The following is a 21,963-nucleotide window of genomic DNA, read 5'->3' on the forward strand; positions in this document are numbered from 1 at the left end:
GAGAACAGTCTTAAAACAAAACAAAACAAAACAAAACAAAAAACCAAAACCAGGATTTCCACCTATCCTCCTCACAGTTACTTAGTACAACTGAAATACCACACAGAATATTTCTAATCCACAGAATCCAACTAGGAAACAATACCAAAAGGACCACCAAAAAAAAAAAAGTTCTCCAAACATAATGGAAATAAAATAGCATAATCCTAAATACACTGTCAACAAGGAAGGTGCGGGGAAGGTTTCAGAACAAAAAGTATAGGGAAAACGAAAACATATCTAAGTACGTATGATGCTGATAAAATAGTACCAAGGATTTATCAAAGCATAGTTGTAAGTGTAGAACTAAATACTAAATGTATAGAAAAGAAAAAAGGAGCCGGGCGTGGTGGCGCACGCCTTTAATCCCAGCACTCGGGAGGCAGAGGCAGGCGGATTTCTGAGTTCGAGGCCAGCCTGGTCTACAAAGTGAGTGCCAGGACAGCCAGGGCTACACAGAGAAACCCTGTCTCGAAAAACCAAAAAGAAAAAAGGTCTTTAATCAATAATCCACATTCCAGTTCTCAAGAAGCTAGAAAAGCAAAATAAAGCCAAAGAAAACAGAAAAAAAAAAAAAAAAGAGACTAAAACTGAAACATTCTCTGAGACTCTGAACTCAGTTCAGATTACCTGTCTTACTTGTCTTACTCTGTAGTGTCTTTGTCTAGTTTGGTTATCAAGGTCCTAGTCAGTTTGTAGTGTTCTGTTTTCTATAATAGATTAGGAATGGTTGGTATTAATTCCTTAAATATTTAGTTTACTTCTCCAATAAATCAGCTGGGCCTGGAACAAGAAAGCAAAACCTGGCAAAGTAGAAAGCCTGACAAAGAACGAGCGCATTAGTATAGACTCTGTAGCCATTTAAAGGATAATAAGGAACTGAGAATGACAACTAACCATTCTGACAACTTAGAAATGAATAACTTAAAAAGTATAAACTACTAAAGCTCAATGAAGATGAAATAGCTAATCCAGTTTTCCAACCACTAAAAAAAGTGAGTTCATAATTTACATGCTCACAAAATAGAGATTTCCAGGCCTAACTGACTCACTGGAGAAGTTAGCTAAGATTTTAAGGAATTGATACCAATCTTCTCGCATCTCTTCAAACTCACTCTGAGGCCACTAGTATCTTGATCTAACCAAACTAGACAAAGACACTACCAAATACGACAAGTATACATCAATTCAGCAGACAATCTGAGGAGCTGAGGTCAGAGTCCTAGATCCACATAAATGCCGGGCAGAATGGTATCCTGCCTGGATCCCAGCACTCTAGAGGTGAGAGGTGGAGACAAGGAATTCCTGAGGAAGCTGAGTAACTGAACTAAGCAAACTGGCAAGCAGTGAGTTCACGTGAGAATCCCTACCTCAGCCTACAAGGTGAAGAATGATCATGGACAGAAGCAGCAACCTCTGGCCTCCATGTGCACTTGTACACATGTGCACAAAAACCTTCACACATTTACACGTTCTTGCATGTGAACATATACACGGCCACCACATACATACATTTAAAAATTCTCTTATACAGAGATAAAAACCGGAACCAATGTTGTATGAAAAAGAATTATATACCATGACCAAGTAGGGCTTATTTCTTTTTTTTTGCCCCCTCCCCCCCCTAAGACAGGGTTTCTCTATGTAGCTTTGGCTGCCCTGGAACTCACTCTATAGACCAGGCTGGCCTCGACGCCTGCCTCTGCTTCCCAAGTGCTGGGATTAAAGGCGTGCACCACCACGCCCGGCCTGGCTTATTTCATATGTGTGAATAGCTCAACAGAAAATGAACTCATATGATTCAGCATATCAGCAGCTAAATACAAAAAAGGTATTAGATCACATCACTTGAACATAGAAGAACATCTGACAGAACCTAACACAAAGTCATAATGAAAAGCCACAGGAAAGAAGAAATGTCCTATTTCAACTCAAATCCTATAACAGGCTTCACACTCAACACTGAGGCCAATGCCTTCTATCCAAAACCAGGATGTAGGCAAGAATGCCTGTTTGATTCCCTCTTACTTATTATATATTCTAGCTAGTGAAATAAGACAGAGGGGGTAAAAAAGGAAGGCAGTTGGGGGAGAAATATTGATTGTAAAGGAAGAAAAAACATGTCCTCACTTACAGATGACATAATGAAATACATCCTATCTACATAGGAAGAAGCCTAAGAAACCTATGTAGATACTCCCATATAATAAAGTTCAGCAAGCTAGAAGAATACAAATTCAGCAACGTGCTTACACACCAACAATACGTATGTGAAATGGAAATTAAAACCACACCATTTAGAGTCACTTTAAGAAAATCACTTAGGGCTATAGCTTAAAAAACATTTATAGACATTTCCTACTGGAAACCATAAGAAACTGAAGAAAGAAGTAAAAAGATGTAAATAAATGGGTCTGCTCACGACCCTCAGGCCCAGGACGAAGGATACCCACAGAGCTCTCACTGTCCATTTACCTGACTCCTGTTTGATCTGGATGGTAGGCTTGATGCCAGGCGGCAATGCTGACTGCTGAGGCTGCTGCTGCTGAGACACTGAAGAAGGCTGGGCCACTGGCTGCTGTGTCTGTTGTTGTACTTGCTGTAACTGCTGCTTAGGAGACTGCTGATGCTGTTTAGGAAACTGTGCAAGAATCTGGGTAGGGCCACTCACTAAGCTTTTGGGGGAAGGAAGTCTTGTCGACGCCACTTTGATTGCTGATGTGGATACACCTACAGAAAAGTAAAGAGGATTTAGAAAAGGGAGGGTGGGCAGCTCAAAACAAGGAGGATTTGAACCATTCCATCAGCGTAACTGTCATAGAAATATAAAAGATCAAAAGAAACGTCAACTGTTGTTAAAAAAAAAAAATTCTACAAAGTAGACTAATTACAGTGCTTACTCGTTATAGTCTTGCTTCGTCAACAAGCTTCTAATTTTTCTTTAATTATCACGCTATTTTCATTGTTGTTTAATCCTACTACGATTAAATCCTTTCTTCCTTTCTAACAAAACCCAGGTTTTCTCCCTTGAGAATCCACATTCCTGGGCACTGGTACACACTTCTGTGGAGGCCGATCCCTAAGCCAGCTTTAGAGGGCAACTTTTAATTGATCTAAGCTTGTCACAGTACATGATGACTTTTCTGGAATAAAGTAAAGCTAATTAATTATAGCCAACATGTTACAGGAGGAATCTTTTCCTAGAGAACACCTAGATAAAAGTTTTTTCTTTTTTAGGGGTCGTGCTACACAAAGAGGGATTTTCTCTTCTTCCTCTGGATACGTTCATAGCTGGCCATGACACCTACAATGTACTCATCTAACCAATGATAAAGTTACCCAAGGAGGGAAAATTTCATTCATGGTCCAACCATTTGCCTAACTTAACTGAAGCCTTCTGTCATATGAATTTCTGAAAAAATAAACTTCCTTACAGTTAAAAACCAGTCAGTCACTCAATGCTTATTTATGTGAAGTCATTCATTTAATTGCTCATCACATTTTTAAAATAAATTTAGACACTAATCCAGTCAGACTCTAGAACTGCTCAAAAGAATACAAGAAACACCACTAAATAAAACATATTTTTCAAAGCCCATCTTTAAAAAGATTAGGGATGAAGCTACATTGATAATTTTGACTAAATATGTGCTATGGTTTATATGAGAGCCCATGTGTTAAAATTCAATCCCCAATGTAATGTCTTAAAAAGCTAGAAAGTTCATCTGACTTAATAATTATGGTTTAAAGTAGAGTCGTTAGAGCACTAAAATTAAGCAGGATAATCAGGAAGGAACCCCATGATTGAGTGTCAGTGGCTTTTTAAGCGGAAAAGAACTCAGAGAAAGTATACGTATGTGTTCCTTGTCTCTTGCCATGTGCCAGCTGTGCACTGGCTTGAAGATCTGAAAACAAGAAAGTCTCACCAGATACAAGTTCTTGATCTTAGATTTTTAAATCGTAAGCCAAAATAAATCATTTTCCATTATAAACTTATGCAGGGTGAAGTATTTCATTGTACCAAATTAAAAATGGTCTGGTTACAATATAAGAGAGCTAAAAGTTGTAACATGAACCTTAGAGAAAGAAGGAAGCCCAAAATACCTTTTTATGTAAAAAAAAAAAAAAAAGTATAAATTTGGGCCAAGAGATGGTAAAGCATCTGCTGTACAAGCCTGACAATCTGCGTTTGATCCTCAAAACCCACAGAAAGGTGGGAGCCGAGGACTGACCCTGCAAAGGCTTCTGACGGCCACACACTTCATGACCCATGTACACATGCATGCACACACAATAATACAAATAAAGTGTAAGTAAAGAAAGATAATACATAAAAGTAAAGAGTACAGGTCATATCTTGTGTGCTTAAGAAGATAACAAAGGACGGTGGGATCAAGAATAAGACATCATACTAGCTACACAGTTTCAAAGTTTTAAAAAATCGTAGCTATTCCTGGTTGGTATAGTGGGTGAGCAGATAAAAAGGACCTGAGTTCAATTCCTAAGACCCCCATGGAGGAGAAGAGAACCATCCCCACATACTATCATCCTCTGATGTCCGCAAGGATGCAATGAGTGTGCACGCCCATACAAATAAACACAAAGCCACGCTTACACACAGTATAAAGAAACTTTGTGAAAAGAAAAGAAATCGTTTCACCATAATGTTCTGTTTTACTTTATGTTGCTTTGTAAACAAAAATAACAAGGACTTAGAATTAGCCAGGCATTAGTGAAATAACCCAATACAATTGTTCAAGAAGAAAAAGTGTGTACACAGACAACTCCCAGAAGTTCCCTTTTCCTATTGAAAACACTTGCTTCCACGCTGGTGAGACCTAGTACAAGTCACACAGATATTAATCTAGAATACTAAAACTAAGAGATAATCTAAATAATAATACATGAGTAATAAATTGTCCAACAGTAACAGAATTAAACAATGAAAATAAGTAAGAGGGGTATAGAGAGTAGGAGAAAGTCAATGATGTAAAACTTTAAGAAGATGTATCATGTGGAGTGGGACGTTTTTATTGCAGACTACTCGTGTGGGTAAAAAACTCACTCTGTTACACAGGAAGGGCATTATAATACAGCCGTGGGCAACTGATAGACTTGTTTTATTTCTTTACTATTCTCTAAAACTCCTAAATCCATTGGTCTCTGCTTTAAAGCCCTTAAAAATAAATAAATAAATAAAAATAAAAAGGCAGCTTAGCTTAGATGCCAAATGTGGACCATCATCAAACTCATGGGACAGGGGAAACTGACAAGGACAGGACTCCATGGAGTAAGAGTGGAGAGCAGAGATTGCCCCGAAGCTAGTCTAGAAGAACGATAGTCAGCAGAAGACTGTCACACTATTGTGAAAGGAACACAAGAAGTCCATGGAAACTATGAAAAAAGAATAAAATCAAAGAAAAAATTTTCTTACTAAATAAGAAATAGTAGCAGCATTAAAATGCAATCAACCTAAGTAATTAGCAGTGTCCCATTCTTCAGTTAATGAAGGGCAAAAGGACAGACACTAGAGACATCCCAGAAGTTAATTACATCTTTCAATTTTGAGCAAAGACTAGAAAGAACCAAATAAACAGTTACCTAAAAATAAACTAATTTCATATACACACAAAACACACCAACTCAGGCCTCTATGATACCAGCATCATACTTAATACAAAATTACAAATTCTCCTTTCCAAACATTAGAGCACAACATATACAATGTGCTGCTAACCTTTATCTAAGGAAAAGCTTAAGTATGTATATATTTGCTTCCACATTTACCAATGGAAGGACTGAGAAAGTAATGGGGGCTAGGGAAGAGGAGGACAGGACAAGGTGTGGGAGTTACAGACAAAAGAAAATCTCTAACATTTCATATCCTCAAGCTGAGCAAGGGTGAGCAGGTCACTGACCTCTAACAGCAGATATCCTCAACCCCAAGATAGGAAGACAGACAAGACAGACAGACACACACACACACACATACACACACACTCTTATTCACCCCCACCCCGCCCCCTCAGTTGTCTTCAAAATTCTTTCAAACAGGGACAGAATTAGCTGGTGGCTCACCACTCACCTTGTGCTACTGTTGACATGACCACGGACGGTGTGGAAGATACCACCGTTGTTACTGCAACTGTACTAGAAATAGGTGATGACGTAGAACTGCTGTTGCCATTGCTGCTACTGGTGACCAGAGAGGCCTGGGATGCAGTTATAACAACAGGTGGCTTCTGAGTCGTGGAGGCAATGACTGATGTTGGTACAAGCTTAGTGACTGCTGCATAGTTATGAGATTTGGAGAGAATGTTGGGCACAAAGGTTGAACTTGGTGATGTGGTCACTATAATAACCTAAAGGAAGAAAAATAAATTATTTCCATGTACCTACTCTATACTGTCAGTACATTTAAGGTCATATACAATTCAAAACTAAGGTCTGCAATAAGAAAAACAATTCAACCGAGAAAATATACAATTAACTAGAAGTTTATAAACCCTTTCCTTTACCTAGCAAGTATCTAAACCAGCAGGTATTTTAAGAGGTGGTGTCCAATGCTGTGCATGATGTACCTCTGCAAGCACCAGCACACCATCCACCACTTGGAGGATCATCCACCTCACATGAGAAAGTCACCTGGACAGCTGTTCACTTGTAAATACTTAGTGAACACCTACTATGTTCCAGGCATGGTTCTAGATGCTGAGAATAGAAGAATAAACAAAACTTACTTGTTCAGAGTTTGCATTTGAGTACGGATAGAGCAATAAACATACAGAACACACAGAAACCAATGAAAGAGACAACAAACCAGAGTAAAGATAAAAAGGATGATGATAGTGTTAGGGTTTTTGTTGTTTTTGTTTTTTAAATAAAGTACTCAATGAAGATTTCTCTGTAAAGTGGTATTTGAGTAGAAACCAGAATGAGGTGAGGGTGCTAACACCTAGAAGGGCACGTGGTGGCACGGGGCGCATGGCATAGGAAACAAAGGCAAAAGCAACATTGCTATACTCAAGAAGCTTGAAAGGTCTAAGGGACAGACTGGCATGTGTAGGACACACAACTTCTGAGAAGTAACAGATGGAGAACTAGATGGAGTCCCAATACTTTGTGTTCTTTCATATGACATGACACAAATGGTACCACTTCTCTGTGACCTTCCTCCATAAAACTCATAACCCTAATCTACAACAGCAAGCAAATTCTAGGAGCGGGGTATCTTACTAAAAACACCTGACCTATCAAAGTTATCAAAAAAAAAAAAAAAACAAAAAAACAAGAAAATCTGAAAAACATTCACACTGAAAGATGTTTAAGGAGATAGGACAGGGAAATAGAATGTGGCATCCTAGGTGAGAATCCTGGAACTGAAAAGGACATTAAGTAAAACCCAAGGAAATCTAGGGAAAGAGGTGAAAGTATGCAGCTTTTATAAATTTTCTGTATATCTACAGTATCTATCTGCTAATTTGAAGCTACAGTAGGGCAGTGATAGTAGATACAGATAAATGAAGACGTTCTCAGAAGCCAGCAGAAATGTAATGGCTGATGTGTTCATGAGAGCTGGATTAGCCAACAATATGCAATATTATTGAAAACAAGAAACTATTATACAAACTGAAATGTGGACCAATATGGTAAAGAGGGTTATAAGTTTCAAAGTCAAACAAGCCTGCACTTAGACCATCTTGCCTCCACCACTTTCAAATGGCAGGGCCCTGGACATGTTAAAACCTCAAGGCTTCAATTTATTTCTTTTACAAAATCATTACAAGGATTAGATGACATAATCATATGAAGCATCTACTAGGCACATAGCAGAGGTCAATCCCTGACAGTTAGCAAATGTTACACATAGCAGTGTACTATTCCTGTTTACTGTTAGATGGATAGGAGTGAAGCAGTACAGATCACTTCTATACAGAAAAGATATTCAATATACTGTTTGTTTCATTAGAAACATTTTCTTTCCTTCCAATTCTGTTATCCTGGCTACCACACCCAAACTAATTAGTGTACTAAACTGGGTTTGACTTTTGTCAATCCTGCACCAATAGTCACAGCTTCCCAGAGGCCCAATGCTGATGACTGCAGTACAAAGAGGACTCACTAGGCTTGCCAGGAAAGCAATCGCAAGCGGCAGTTAATCAGCGGAAGGGAAAGTGAAGTGTGCACAGTTCAAATATTTGAAATTCCAGAATGAGAGTATGGAGATGGGGTTTTAACATTAAGAAAAGAATAAATCTAGGGTCTTTAGGATCACATTCTAGATTACAGATACAAATGATAAAACATGGTTTGAGATTTCAGTACACAAATGACTTTCTGATCTGTAAAGGGATTTCCCAAACTAGAGATCCATCCGGGAAATTGCTTATACTTTAAAGTTGTTTTAAAACAAAATAAAACAAGAAAGGAGATAAAAAGATTTTGAAGCCAAGTGAACCACACTGTTTATTCAGGCCATATCTCAAATTACTGACCTTCTAGCATTCACAAAAATTCCTTAAGAGTGCTGGGACTTGCACCCTAAGGACAAAATGAAAAATATCAATCAAGCACATGAAAGCATAAAGCTATATTCTATTGTTCTGCTTGTATGAGTGCCGTAACAGTGTCGTTTTAAATGAGGCATGTTGACATATGTAGAAATGTATCTACACTAAAAATGCACAACCTATTTACATGTGAATATTGTTTACAAAATCAGAAACAATTACACTTAATGTAAAGTCACTTTACCTACAATAATTGCTAAATTGACTTAAATACAAATTGTGAGAAATCCAAGGTAAATACAATTATGACAATGGCCTTGGATAAAAATATATTTTAATCCAATTACCCAGCAAAGAGACAACAAAACATGGAAAATGTCTTTATTAGTCCTAACCATAACCTAGTTATCCAAAAATCTTTTAAAACTAGATGGCAGAGAAAAAAATGAAGAGAAGACAGTTTTATAACTGGAACGCAGCAGATGCTCAGTAATTATGTATGGAATGAGTTCTTGTCTTCTCCACTTAAATATTTATTTTTTAAAACACAAGTAAACCTAAATTTCTGAATCTGAAAATTCATGGTAAGCACTGTATGTGACTTTAGAAACAAATGTGCCTGACAGCTTCAAATAATTATTCTCACCTCAAAATCCTGAAGGTAAAAACAAGAGTTGGTAAAGAAAAGAAAAGAAAAAAAAAAAAAAAAAAAAAAAAAACCCAAAGCATTCAGATTTCACTTATAGGGAAACCTATATATTACAAACATTTTTATGTAAGCCTACCAAAGAAAATTTGAAAGTTAATGATGTTAGGTGACACTTATTAAACACCAACGAATAATCTTCTCTAACTCTGGTAACTTAAGAAATATATTATTACTTTTGCCTTAAAAGGAAATAGATGATTAGCAGACAATTATCAGAGGGTCAGTGACACAGTTCTATGGGAAAGTGCTTTGTTTAACATGACCAGATAGTTACTGGAGCTAGATCTACTGTGTGTGTGTTGATTGTTCAATTATTCATTCATTCATTCATTCAATAAATATTCATTAGCATCTAGTACAAGCAAAGACCTTGTTCTAAGTTCTAGGGAACAATGATAAAACAGACCAAAGAAAGCTACCCTCAGCAGTCTATGGGAGAAATAGAAAATAAACTTGCAATTTATAATATCAACTACTTATAAACATAATGAATAAAAACAAAAGACAATAGAAACAAAAGAATATGGATGACATATAGGTATATTTTAGTTACAGCTTTCCTATGCTATTTCTTGAATACTAAAATCATTTTTAAGTAAATTAAAGAGGAAGAAAAAAGAACTAGTCATAAAATCCAGCAATGAAGGCAGCTAAAACTATTACAGTAAGGTTTAACAACCTGAAGCAAAGTTATATAATAGTCAATTGGTGTCAAGGCCAGCTCAGAAAGCAAAACTAAGAGCTAAGCTGTGCTAAAGATGACCCAGCTCCAGAGTCCAGCACCTTTCCAGTACATACAAGGTCCTGAGTTTGACCCCCAGCACCACCTACATACCACAACCACACCAAACCAAACCTAAAAACTTTCTACGAAAAAAGGGAATAACTCAAAAATGCTTACTTGAAATCCAATAAAAATGTAAACATTATGCTTAATAAATTTCACAATCAACAAGAAGCAGTTAATGTCAACATATTAATGGATAAGCTTTAGTGAACCAGTGGAGTCATATATCTGGGACAGTTCATTATTATCAGCAAATTAGTAAAATGCTGACTTCCAAAGATAGTCTACAAAGCAAAAGAGCTGGCATTTTCTAAGTGGATACTCCATGCCACATCTTAAATACTCAATTGCACTTAACCCTTGATGCAGACGAGAAAAGACTTATTATCTCAGGTACCACGGTACCCTTCCACAATTGATTCCAAAATACTGGCAGGCAGGTTTATAATATTCAAAGCAGAAAACAGAAAGATTCTTGCCTGATGAATCTGACCAGTTCAGGAAAACTAAGGACAAGTGGCAGAGGGAAAGGGCAGTGAATGTGACAGTTTCATATGTAAGCTGACTGACAGACACTTAAGCAAAGTCTGAAAGGAAAAACTAACAAGTGAGATAAAGAGCATAAGAAAAGAAAGCCAGGCCAAAAGACTTATAAATATAATCAAATAAAAGAATATAATCATTCTATCAAATACCAGGATGTTATTTTTAAAAAGAAAAATAAGGAGCATCTACAGAAGAAGAAAGAAGAATTAGAAATGTAGACTATGATGGTTGCCAAGTATTCTAATGGATGCCTGTGATCCTTAGCACTCAGGCATTCAAGGTCAGCCGACACTACCTAGGCAGTTCCCGGCCAGTCGGAGTAAATAGTGAGGTCCTTCCTTCAAGAAAAAGAAAGTATGACAGCGAACATGAACAGCTCCATGAAAGTAATAAAGGATAGTGATCAAGGATACAGAAAACGATACACATTTAACCATGTTAGGCTCTGGTTAAATGAAAACACTGGGTTGCCCCCCACCCCCTTCTATTTCACAGAGAAAACCTGGGTCTAGAGTTTAGTTTCCTCACGGTCAAAAAGCTGGCAGCAAGCTAGAATTCAAATGAAAAAAGTCAAGTTCCAAAATCATGAACCAATCAATTATGGTACAGGGAGAGGAGGGGAAACAGAAAATAGAGATGAAAAAGTACAGGAAAATTAAAGGATCAACTTAGCAACTTTCACATTCCCAAGTGATCCACAAAGGAAATGTAAAGGGCCAGCAAGGTAAGCAGGGACTTCCGAGAACCAAGTAAAGGATAAAAAGCTCTAAAGCTAGGAGCGGAGGGCCATGACATCTTTTCTGTTTCTTTTCAGTCCTCTAAAACATGGCCAAAGACAAAACCAAAAGCTACAAAGAGAATGGCACTGCGTATCTCAAAAATAGTTCTGAAAGCTGGAAGCCAAGTAAAGAATGTCTTCAAAACTCACAGGAAAAAACTTCCTTTGCCCACACTGGGTCTCAAAAAACAATACAGCCACCCATACATGGGAAGCTACTAAAGGACACTCTAGCAAAATCAACTAATAACAAGGGAAGGTAGGGCACAAAGATGCTACAAAGGAAATCCCAGAAGCACGGGTGTAAACCTAGCCTCAAGTCAGCAGCATCCGCCTAGTGTGAAGACTGAGGGTTCCAAGAGCATGAAACTGACTCAACGCCAGGCACCTGAGGTCACAATGAATGCGTGGCACCAGACGACAAATGAGCTGGGAGAGTTTAACAATTATTCATTTACCCATACCCCCTTTTCTCCTGAAACACACCCAATCCTACTGGTAAAGCCAAAAAGTGACTTCCTAAACATAAGGCCACATAAACAAAGACTTTAAAAGTTTTCTAGTTTGTTTCAAAATGACATTACAATGATCAAATACAGCATAAGTCCAGAAGCAGATCTGCTAGCTAACATCTTGAGCAATCGTTTGGCACCTGAGCTTCATTTTAGAAAGTAAGTAACACTATTTATCCCAATATTTCACATGTAGAATTACACAAGCCATGTGAGCACCCCCAGCGTAAAACCAAGTCCACAGTCAGCACACAGCTGTCAACTCTACATCACGCTACAACAAATGACTGACAAAAGAATGACTGACAGTCCCTCTACCACCTACCTTCTGTGTTGTTGTGTTTGTTGTCTGTGTTGATGGTTTGGTAAACGTTATTTTCACAGGTGACATATGGGGTGGTAAGGAGTTGGCAATGCTCTGCATAATGTTGCTCATCTTGGGACTTCCACTCACAGGCACAGTGATCGTTTTTGAGACCGGAACAACAGCCTTTGGAACTTCCTTCAGGACAACAGGGGAGGAGCTAGAGGAGTTTGTTCGCCTGCGTTTTCTGGGTTTTTCATCTTCATCTGAGCAGCTAACGCCTGAAAGACAACAACAGTTTTCCTCCTTCACAAAACTAGCACTGCCTCTTCTACTCTTTTCTTAAATGCCTGTGTCATCTTTGGCCTCTCCCTTTCTTTTATGCCCAAACTGTCACTAAGACCTGACAATTTTCCCTCAGAAAACCTGTCTCTCTGAATACCCACCCTCTTTTCTTAAACTATATTTGGGGCTCCTTGTCTCTTGCCTGTATTTTATCAATAACCTCTTAGAAGATGCTCCTGCAACTATCTACGTCTATTCTAGACTCCTACTAGAGCAAGCCTGGAAATTTCATAACTGAGATGCATAGCTAAGTTTGTATTTTCCTAACCTCTCAAAATCCTTACCAGACCAAATCTCAAGGACCCCTATCTTTCCAGGCACACAATACCATCACCCTAACCCTGTGCCCCTCTAAAATCTTGACAAGCTAAATTTCTCACCGTTGTCCAAAGACACTTCAGCACCCTCTTATCTGAGTCTGTATATTGTAATTTTCCTTGAAGAACACCACCAACCTCGAAGACCTCTTCGTCATCCTGCTATCATCACCTTGCAAGCCACTTCTCAGAGAAGCCTTCCCTTCCTTGCTGCAAAGCTAAGCCACCTCTCTTCTGAGCATTGTATATAAAGCACTTTGTACATCCCCTTCTGTACCACTTACCACATGACAATGTAACTGTCTACACATCTACCATATTAACAAGCTTCTTACACAAAAAGGCCTAAGTCTAACTGTTTTGTCTCGCTGGTATGGTGACCTGCACAAAGCTGGTGAATGAATAATAAAACTAACGTCTTTGAGTATAAACTGATAGAGCTCTTGTTATTTGAAAGTACATTAGTTTGTGAAATAGTTCTTCATATCTGAGATTCACTAAGAGCAGTTTTGAAAATGACAGTAAAAAAAAAACACAGGTCTTGAGGGGCTGGAGAGATGGCTCAGTGGTTAAGAGCACCAACTGCTCTTCCTGAGGTCCTGAGTTCAAATCCCAGCAACCACATGGTGGCTCACAAGCATCTGTAATGAGAGCTGATGCCCTGATCTGGTGTGTCTAAAGACAGCTACAGTGTACTTACATATAATAACTAAACAAACAAACAAACAAATAAATAAAAGGTCTTGAGTGTCTTTTTTTTTTTTTTGAGTGTCATTTCTAAAGACCACTTTGGTTAAATCTATAGAAACCTGAGAAAAACTTAACAGTCAATATGACTCTTAACATTTTTTTAACCTAATACCTCAATTCTCTTGTAATTTTATAAAATTCACATGACAAATATTACACAGCAATGTGGATGGGAAATTTCTACAGAGCATATATAAAAAAATTACATAGTATGACTCATGGAGTTGGTAATAAAATGTAAGTCTTTACCGCTTCAATCATTAGACTATATGAAGAACTAGCAATGACCTAGAAACCTGTCTAAAAAAGGGAAATACCACCTTTAAAAATCTACATGAAAATCTCTTATTACTATATCAAGACCAATTAAAATCAAATACTAATGATTAAAAGCACAGCAAACAAAAATAAAATATATAATTTTAAAAATAAAATTAAAAGAGACATTAATATAAGAAAAACTGGACATCAAACTGTTTTATAGAGTCAAGTATAGTGGTAACACCAGTAAGCCTAGCACTTGGGAGGCTGAAGCAGAAGGATCACAAATCTGAGGCCAGATTCTGTCTCAAAAACAAGCAAACAAACAAACAAACAAAAGACTACTGTATAGAGCAGAACAGAATCAGAAGTTTAAAACTGCAAATAAAAAAATTTTGAAGATTATATCAAGTAGAAATATAAAAGGTAGCCTCGAGAACAAGTCACTGCATGTAAGAGCTGGGTGATATGTGGAGGAATTCAAGAAAAGACTGAAAAGATTGGAATTCTGGGAAAACATCAAATAAGCACATGCCTTCAGTACCTATTCATGTCTGTGTTCCACAGGATTCAAAGGTGTGAATGCCTAAACAACAGCACTGACCAAAGATAGATTTCCCACACAGAGAAAAAAAATGATGGCATTTCTCAAATCCCAAAGCTGATTAAAAAAAAGCAAATACCCAGTCATATATACAGATGAGAAGTCTTTAGAACCTTCAAAAACTAACCACTGAAAATCAGCTTGTGCCCGATGATTTATTCCAGAACAGCAGATCCACTCAGAGCTTGGACTGCAGCATTTGGTCAAGAGGGTCCTGGTAACACTGAGACATCACTTACTTTTGACATATACAGTACTTCCACTTGGCAAGACAACTACACTGGAGGCAGGACTGGCAGGTCTTGGAGACTTAACCGTTGCTATGCTGCCACTTGGAACAGGGGTAGAGGTTGGGGTAGACGTGGTACTTGTGTAGGAATAGCAAACCACTACTGAAGGAAGGATAAAAAAAAAAGTCTGCTGTTAACTTCCACCGCAACCGTCCAGACATACAGAGAAAGTACTTTTATTGCAGGCCAACTTTATCATTTTCATATGATCAGAAGCTAAATGCTAATACTAAGTACTACACTCAAAGGTTAAAGGCTATTTTGAAAATCGTCCCTTAGTGGTCTTTCCCAAGTATTTACAGGCTTATCAACAGGTAATGGTAAATGGAGAAGAATGGAGGTACAAAGCAATCAAGTTTAAAACTTTACTGAGAAAAAGGGAAATAATTTCTCATAATGGCAAGAACTGGACACCAGGCACAAACTTGTAGTATTTTTTTTAATACAAACAGCAGTACCAATGATGGGAGAATGTAATATCTCCCTAATCAAGAGATCCCCAAAATGCTTACAGAAGGAGAACCAGGCTAGTCAGTCTGTTTAAATAAACTAATTCATCTGTCATTCGCCAATCAAGTGATATAACTATAACTAAACAATGACATCAGACTTCAAACTCCTTATCATTCAGTGAAAGGACACAACTTAGGAACATCAACAATAGCCTGGAATTAGGTAAGCCAGGCACTAAATTTTTCTACTGTCACCAATTCTCACACTATATCCTGTTTTAAAGATATGGAAACCACGATTTACAGATGCTAAGACATGCTGAAGGTCACAAGGCTACGAAATGACAAACTTAGATCCAAACACTGACGTCACTATTAGAAACCCAACTTTCTTCCCATTCTACCAGCTAGCAAGAAGAAAAGGCAAAAGGAAAGAAGAAATATAACTGCCAACAACGAAGAAAACAGGAATCCAACAGAGGCTACTAAGTATGCACAGATAACTGAAAAATATAGCTTCCTTCGGCATAAAGCCAAGCCTAAACAAGAGTGAAGTATGTCACTCTACTCAAAAACCACTACTAGACAAGATAAAGCAATATCTCAAAATAATCTGGCAAATATATTGTTTTTAGACTTTTAGACCTGCTTTTGATCTAAGCATACTCTTGAATTTAGTATTACCCTTGGTAAAACAACTCAAAGACTTTTAAAGCAGGCCAATTACTATATTAAGTAACAGTAAGAAAGTATTCATTGACTGGGCCAGAGAGGCTAAGAGTACCATGAGTCAAAACAAAAAAACAGTTTTATTTTCTTAAGCTATCAGTTGAACATCTTTTACCTTGTTTCTTCTCTAATGCTACTCACTAAGTCCTCCCAGTCACCTCTAACAAGAGACATTCATAAGGCATGGTAAATCTCAGCAGAAGGGAGGCTGAGATGAAAGGACTATCTCAACATTGAGTCTAGCCTGGGATACAGTATTTGGTTTGGTCCCCAAAACAAAATAAAACAAACAAAATAAAACAAAAGATACACTGATGTCAGAAATTCAGCCTGACAAACCTTTTGCAAATTAACATAATTTCCCTCTGAAGTAAAGAAATTTGATTTTGGTGGATACTGCAGTTTCTAGTTTGAGAGTCAAAGACATTGGTTGGATTAGAAATGGATCTCGTACTTTTAAGCACTTACTGTAAACAGATGGAAAGCCCTGAGCGGCTTCATGTCTACAGCGGTGTTCCTACTCACCGTCTTTGCTTGCTGTCTCTGCAGGCACAGGAAGGGACGCATTGTGCTGGACAGCTGCATTGGCCACAGCATTCGCTGTTACAGTGAAGGCAGTCTGGGGAACCAGCCTGGGCATCAGTGGTACCAATCTACGTCCTTCGATGGACCACTCTGAAGAACTATTAGGTCCAGACATACTAAATAAAAGAAAAAATGCTGCTACAAGGGTTCACAGTTGCTAAAAAGTGAGTCAGACACACACAACCTTTTCTTGTTAAATGACCAGAAGGGCCCTGATTCTGGAGAAGCTCCTTTCTAAGCAAGCAGGTCACACTTAGGAACATTTAAATTCGAGGAATGCCACGCACTGACGTTCCTACACACTGTATTCTATACTCTGAATCCTATAATGAAGACACTTCTATGCTTTGAAAATAAAAACTGATACTGACCTAAGAAATTGGGTTTCATGAATGAAAGTAAGTATTTCTACTAACTTTTAAATTTTATTTAATTATTTCAAGAAACTAAAAGCACTGAGTGTTAAGAATCAGATTTTCCTTTATAATTAAGGATGAAGTTCAATGAATCTTTAGAAAATTCCCTAACTGCCCGCATGGCCAGAGATTCTAAAGGCTTTAAAACATGGAAAACTGAGGCAGTAAACGAGAGGAGTTAGTAAGGTGGAAAACGGCTGTATCCAACAGCAGGCGTCACTGAGAATAGTCACTGTATTGTTATATTATTGCCCTTCCTGGGCTTTGGGGGGTGGTGGTTGTTGTTGTGGTTGTTGTTTAAGAGCAGATCTGAAGATCCTAAGAGAAATCTACCATTATTTTACTTTATTTGTCTGGTATACCCTGCACTCTAAAAGGCACTTGTGGCAACTGAACCCTCTCTAAGACATTATTAAATAGTCTCTCTTCCTTAAAACTTCTTCAGAACGTTTTGTTTCAGAAATCAAACCAGAGGTTAAAATACCAAAAGATAGCTGCCATATCTCTCACTCGGCTTCATGAAACATCCTCATGTTTAGTGTCAAGGTTTAAAATTAATCTAAAACTGGTTTTCTTCACTAAACTAGAAATAGAAGTTTTGTGAAACCACAATTCTATAGCCCCGCCTAGAGCTTTAGACTTTATATCCAGTGACTCTTCAGATTCAGACCCCAAATCCTTTGTCAGGGGGCAGTGAAGTACTTCCATGATGATGGTGGTGATGTTGACAGTGATGGTGTTGTTAAAATCAACTGCAGGCATGTTACATGTCAGGCACTGCTCTACATCTCTTACTGCCTTAACTCAGTTCTCTCAACAATCCTATGAAGTTGATAGCATCAGCATCTCCACTCTCTAGAATGAGAAACCGAATCACACAGAAGTTAAGTAGCTTGCCTTAGGCCACACAACTAATAAATGTTTCCTTCAACAAGTATGTATCATGCTTCTGTAATTATTGGTCATATCATAAACATAAAGAATAAAAGTTTCCCGGTGGGTTTTGTGGGCAGGTTTACTTTACACCAATTGAGAATTATTGCCTAATTACTGCCAATTTTTGCTGAAGAGAATAAATTACAACTTAAAAAGGATTTAAAACAGGCATGATAGCACAGGCCTTTAGCCTTTAATCCCAACACCCCTTGGCAAAAGTAAGCAATCTTGTAAATCTTGGTGAGTTCAAGGTCAGCCTGGTTTACATAGTTAATTCCAGGCCAGCCAAGGATATATAGTGAAATCCTGTTTCAAAACACTGAAACAAAACATTGTCTCAAAAAAGAAAGATATGAAAGAAGAAAAAGGATTCAAGTTCAAGAATCCAGTTGTGTTACTATAAAAATATACACAAACTCTTTCATAATTTAAAGCAAATCCTACAGAAGAGAAGGAAAGGTGGACGTCCTGAGGCATCAGGAGCCTCACGGATATGTCACATAAGCTCCATCTTAATACTAGTGCAGAAACAAAGAATAGTACAGACAAGATAAAGACAGAAAAGCATTATTACTAACTGTTAAATGAAAACTTTCCAAAAGCTAGTATTTCTTGTTACACTCCTATTCTGATACCATTTTATTAGACTATCACTGATAAACCTGTTTGGTATGAGTTTACCACACAAAGTGACTTCTACACTTACCTGGTGTATTATTTAAATGGTGGCAGTTATTATAAATTTAAAAATATGAAGCACATGGACATATGCTACAGAAAAGATGAAGCTTGCAGTGCAAAAAGACACAACTGCAACTTTTAGGAAGAATTATGTCTTCCGAATGTCCACTCATGCAAGCATGCTCAAATATTAAGTGAATGAGAAATGAAGTATCATGTTAGAATTAGGTCAAAAGTTCCTATTTGCTTTAGTGATAAGACTGTAAATATCTGTTAGCTGAACTTAGAAATTAAGTATTGTACCTGAGGGTTTCACAGGTCCCCTCAGTATGCACACTTGCCTAACTCTCTAATCATCCAAGGAACACGAGGAAGGTGCAGACCCTGCTCTGCTCCCTGCTCTGAGAAAGCCACATACTAATAAGCTACAATGGGGAGCAGTTAAGAAAAGCTGCATCCTCACACAGCAACACAGCATTCTGGGAATATCTGACAGGAGGCAGAAGTGCCAAGATCTGATATTGCAGACTATCATTTTAGTCTAATTGTAGAGACACTGAGGACTGGGCGAACAAAACATGTGAAGCATTAACACTGTCATAACTAAGAACTCAAGATACAGTAACCAAGGACAAGCACCTCCCAGCCAGGCCTTGGAGCAGGGCCTTCAGCACGGTTCTCTTGGGGCCAGGTCCCTTACTCCTTTTGTTCCCCTTCTTTCCTTCCTGATCCTCTCAGCTTTCCCACCACCTTTCAAGTACATTCTTTCCGAGCCAGGGAGGGAGGGAGGAGGAGGGGATGCAGTCAGCTCAGATGCATTCCTCTAGCTGTTTTTACTGACTAAAACCCTCATAGGCCATCTTCAGGTCTAGGCCCCACTGCTATAACTGAGGACAAGGAAGTGTCACCAAGCCTCATTCCCTAACTCTTAGCTCAACAAATAAATACAACAGCCAGCTAAACTAAAACCACAGTAAGAAATAAATATTAAAATCGGAGTAGAAAAAGACCTAAGCTTTTTAAAAAATTATATACTGAAGTAAATTCTTTTCAAAAAAGGCAATTCATATATTAAAGAAATCAGAAAGAAAGGGAAGGGCAGAGAAAACAGGTGAATAGAAGCCAACTCTCAATTATCCATGCTAATGGAGAGAGGAAGGAAAGGGAGAGGTCATATAGATTAAAGAAATCCACATATTATCCAAAAATTATTTTAGCAAATACTAGTAAATTCTTGTACCCATTTTTTTTTTCAGGCCAACTAACAAGTAGTGAAATGAGTTATAAAACTTTCGCCTCCTCTCCCTTCCCACCCTCTGACTAGAGATATTCCCAAGCAGCAAAATGGCTAAAGGTCGGGCAGTATTAGGAAGGTGAGGGGGGAAGAGAAGAAGCAAGGGGCATGGTTAATTCATAAATGGAGTATGTGCCCCTGAATAATTGAGAGCGTCAATTTGGAAATAAATACAAGAAAAAGCCTGAAATAATAATAACCTATTTGCATACCTGTAACTTGGTCTTTCACCCAAATATAAGGATAAATTCATTCTTAAAAGGGGAAAAAAGGAAAAGGAGACTAAATAAATGTTATCCTTTAAGAATGACACTGATGCATCAACTTACAACTCATTGCCCCATAAAACCACTTGAATGCATCTAAGGTATTCATTGTCTATTATTTAGCGCACAGTTTCCTATGACCAGTCCCCAAGTTAGAATCCAGACCCAGTTTAAAGTATTCCGATTCAAAAGTCTAAAGCAAATTCAAAAAGGGACACATTAAATTTGAATGTTTCAACTATGTTAGCCTGACAGTGAAATACTTGCCGTCTCTACAGAGAACTTCTAAGTTTCTACCATACAAGTCTATAAAGAATCTCAAACTTACAGAACAAAGAGCAAAACATTCAAACTACACTGTTAAAGAGGTGAGTACCCCATTCTATGTGTTAAGCAAAATGAGGGACAGTGAAGTACAAGAAGCCAACAGACCGTGTAATCAATTCAAATTCTGCCAAATGCCTTATGTCATCACATTATGGTAATGTGCTGAGTTCTCTTTCCTTTAGTTTTATATCAATTAAAACATAAAAGTTAAAACAAACTTTAACGTTTTATGAAATATTTCTATTATCACTGAAAGTATTCCTTCCTGGTCTTTTCTGTTCTTCAGGAGGCACTACCTCTCTATAACTAATGCCTGATTCTGCTCTCAGTCCTCTACCACCCTGTACCCAATCTCTCAGCTATGATGATCTGAAAACAATCTCATAAGAAGTCTTTATCATTTTACTGTGTTTGCTTTTTAAAGTACATTAAGTTATATTTATATTTCTTAAAAAGAACATATATTTTATAATTTTTTCTAAGACTTGAAATATCTATCTGAAATAATTAGAGCCATATAAAAATTATAATGCCTATTTATAAAGCAATACCTATATCAAATACCATTACAAGAAACCTCTAAGCACCTTTCAATTTTAGGAAGTACACTTATTTGTTACTGAGTTGCGCTTCCTGTGGTCTTGGATTATACAGAGATTACCTTGTAATAGGATTTGACCTAAGTACTTTAAGCTTCCCTAACAAAATGCAAAACAAAAACAAAAAGTAATCAATGGAATAAACAGTAATTGCTATGGGCAGGGCCTCTGAGTACAGAGATATTATTAAGATAAAAGGCTCAGGGACCTGCCACACAAAAGGAAGACTGTCTCAAAACTATTTTATACTACATCATTTAAAAAATCAGGGGTGGTAGACTAATGGCTTACTTATGTGCAATTGTTGTTAACCGTTCATCGTTTACTGCTCTCCGAACTTCAGCACGGTGGCGCTCTGTTGAGATGCTATGAAAAAAAATAGCCATTATAGAACTCTGCCAAGCAGGCAGCTCTTCTCTACACTTTTATTAATGTTTAAGTCAACATCTTTTGGGGGCTGAGGATTACTTTGCCTAATGTGTATCTTCAAATGTTTCAAAGTCATAGGAAAGATTTCATATTGGTTCTGTGTAACTGAGGATTATGTATCTGCAAATCCCAGAAAGACAAACTCAACCCGATATGCAGATTTTCCCATCTGTGAAAGAGCAGGCAAGACTCCTGTTAGCGAGCATAGAAACAGGTGCAAGGTCCTCCTTATCTCAGGACTGCTGGCAGGAGGACTGAGCACTTAGAAGAAAGTCTTCTAAGGTCTTTTGCTAAGGCTGAAGAATCTAATCATTCTATGTTCAATGAATATAATAAAAGCAGTAAGAGTTTCTTGTGAGTACATGCAATGAAACGTGACTCAAGTTTAGCTACGTGCCTTCTATACTATGTTACCAATGGTAAAAATGTACATATATTAAACACTGATAAATGAAACAATTTTTAAAGACATCCATTATATTCATAAATACCCAATA

General features: G+C 37.7%; 1 protein-coding gene across 12 annotated transcripts in view; it reads right to left on the reverse strand.

The window, feature by feature from the left end:
- Window positions 1-21,963, reverse strand: part of Emsy (EMSY transcriptional repressor, BRCA2 interacting) — a 65,696-nt gene that overhangs the window by 34,460 nt on the left and 9,273 nt on the right. For 6 of the 12 annotated variants that reach the window (XM_021166924.2, XM_029479319.1, XM_021166921.2 and 3 more), the window contains exons 4-10: window positions 21,329-21,403; window positions 20,058-20,099; window positions 16,459-16,634; window positions 14,702-14,854; window positions 12,207-12,466; window positions 6,125-6,401; window positions 2,515-2,769 (exon numbers count right to left, since the gene is read on the reverse strand). In XM_021166924.2, the coding sequence (XP_021022583.1) occupies window positions 2,515-2,769; window positions 6,125-6,401; window positions 12,207-12,466; window positions 14,702-14,854; window positions 16,459-16,634; window positions 20,058-20,099; window positions 21,329-21,403 (1,238 nt within the window). The remainder of the gene's footprint in view (window positions 1-2,514; window positions 2,770-6,124; window positions 6,402-12,206; window positions 12,467-14,701; window positions 14,855-16,458; window positions 16,635-20,057; window positions 20,100-21,328; window positions 21,404-21,963) is intronic. The other 6 variants (XM_021166926.2, XM_029479321.1, XM_021166925.2 and 3 more) reach the window with 4 other exon arrangements.

This window comes from Mus caroli, chromosome 7 (genome assembly GCF_900094665.2).
Source record: "Mus caroli chromosome 7, CAROLI_EIJ_v1.1, whole genome shotgun sequence".
Taxonomy (NCBI): Eukaryota; Metazoa; Chordata; class Mammalia; order Rodentia; family Muridae; genus Mus; species Mus caroli.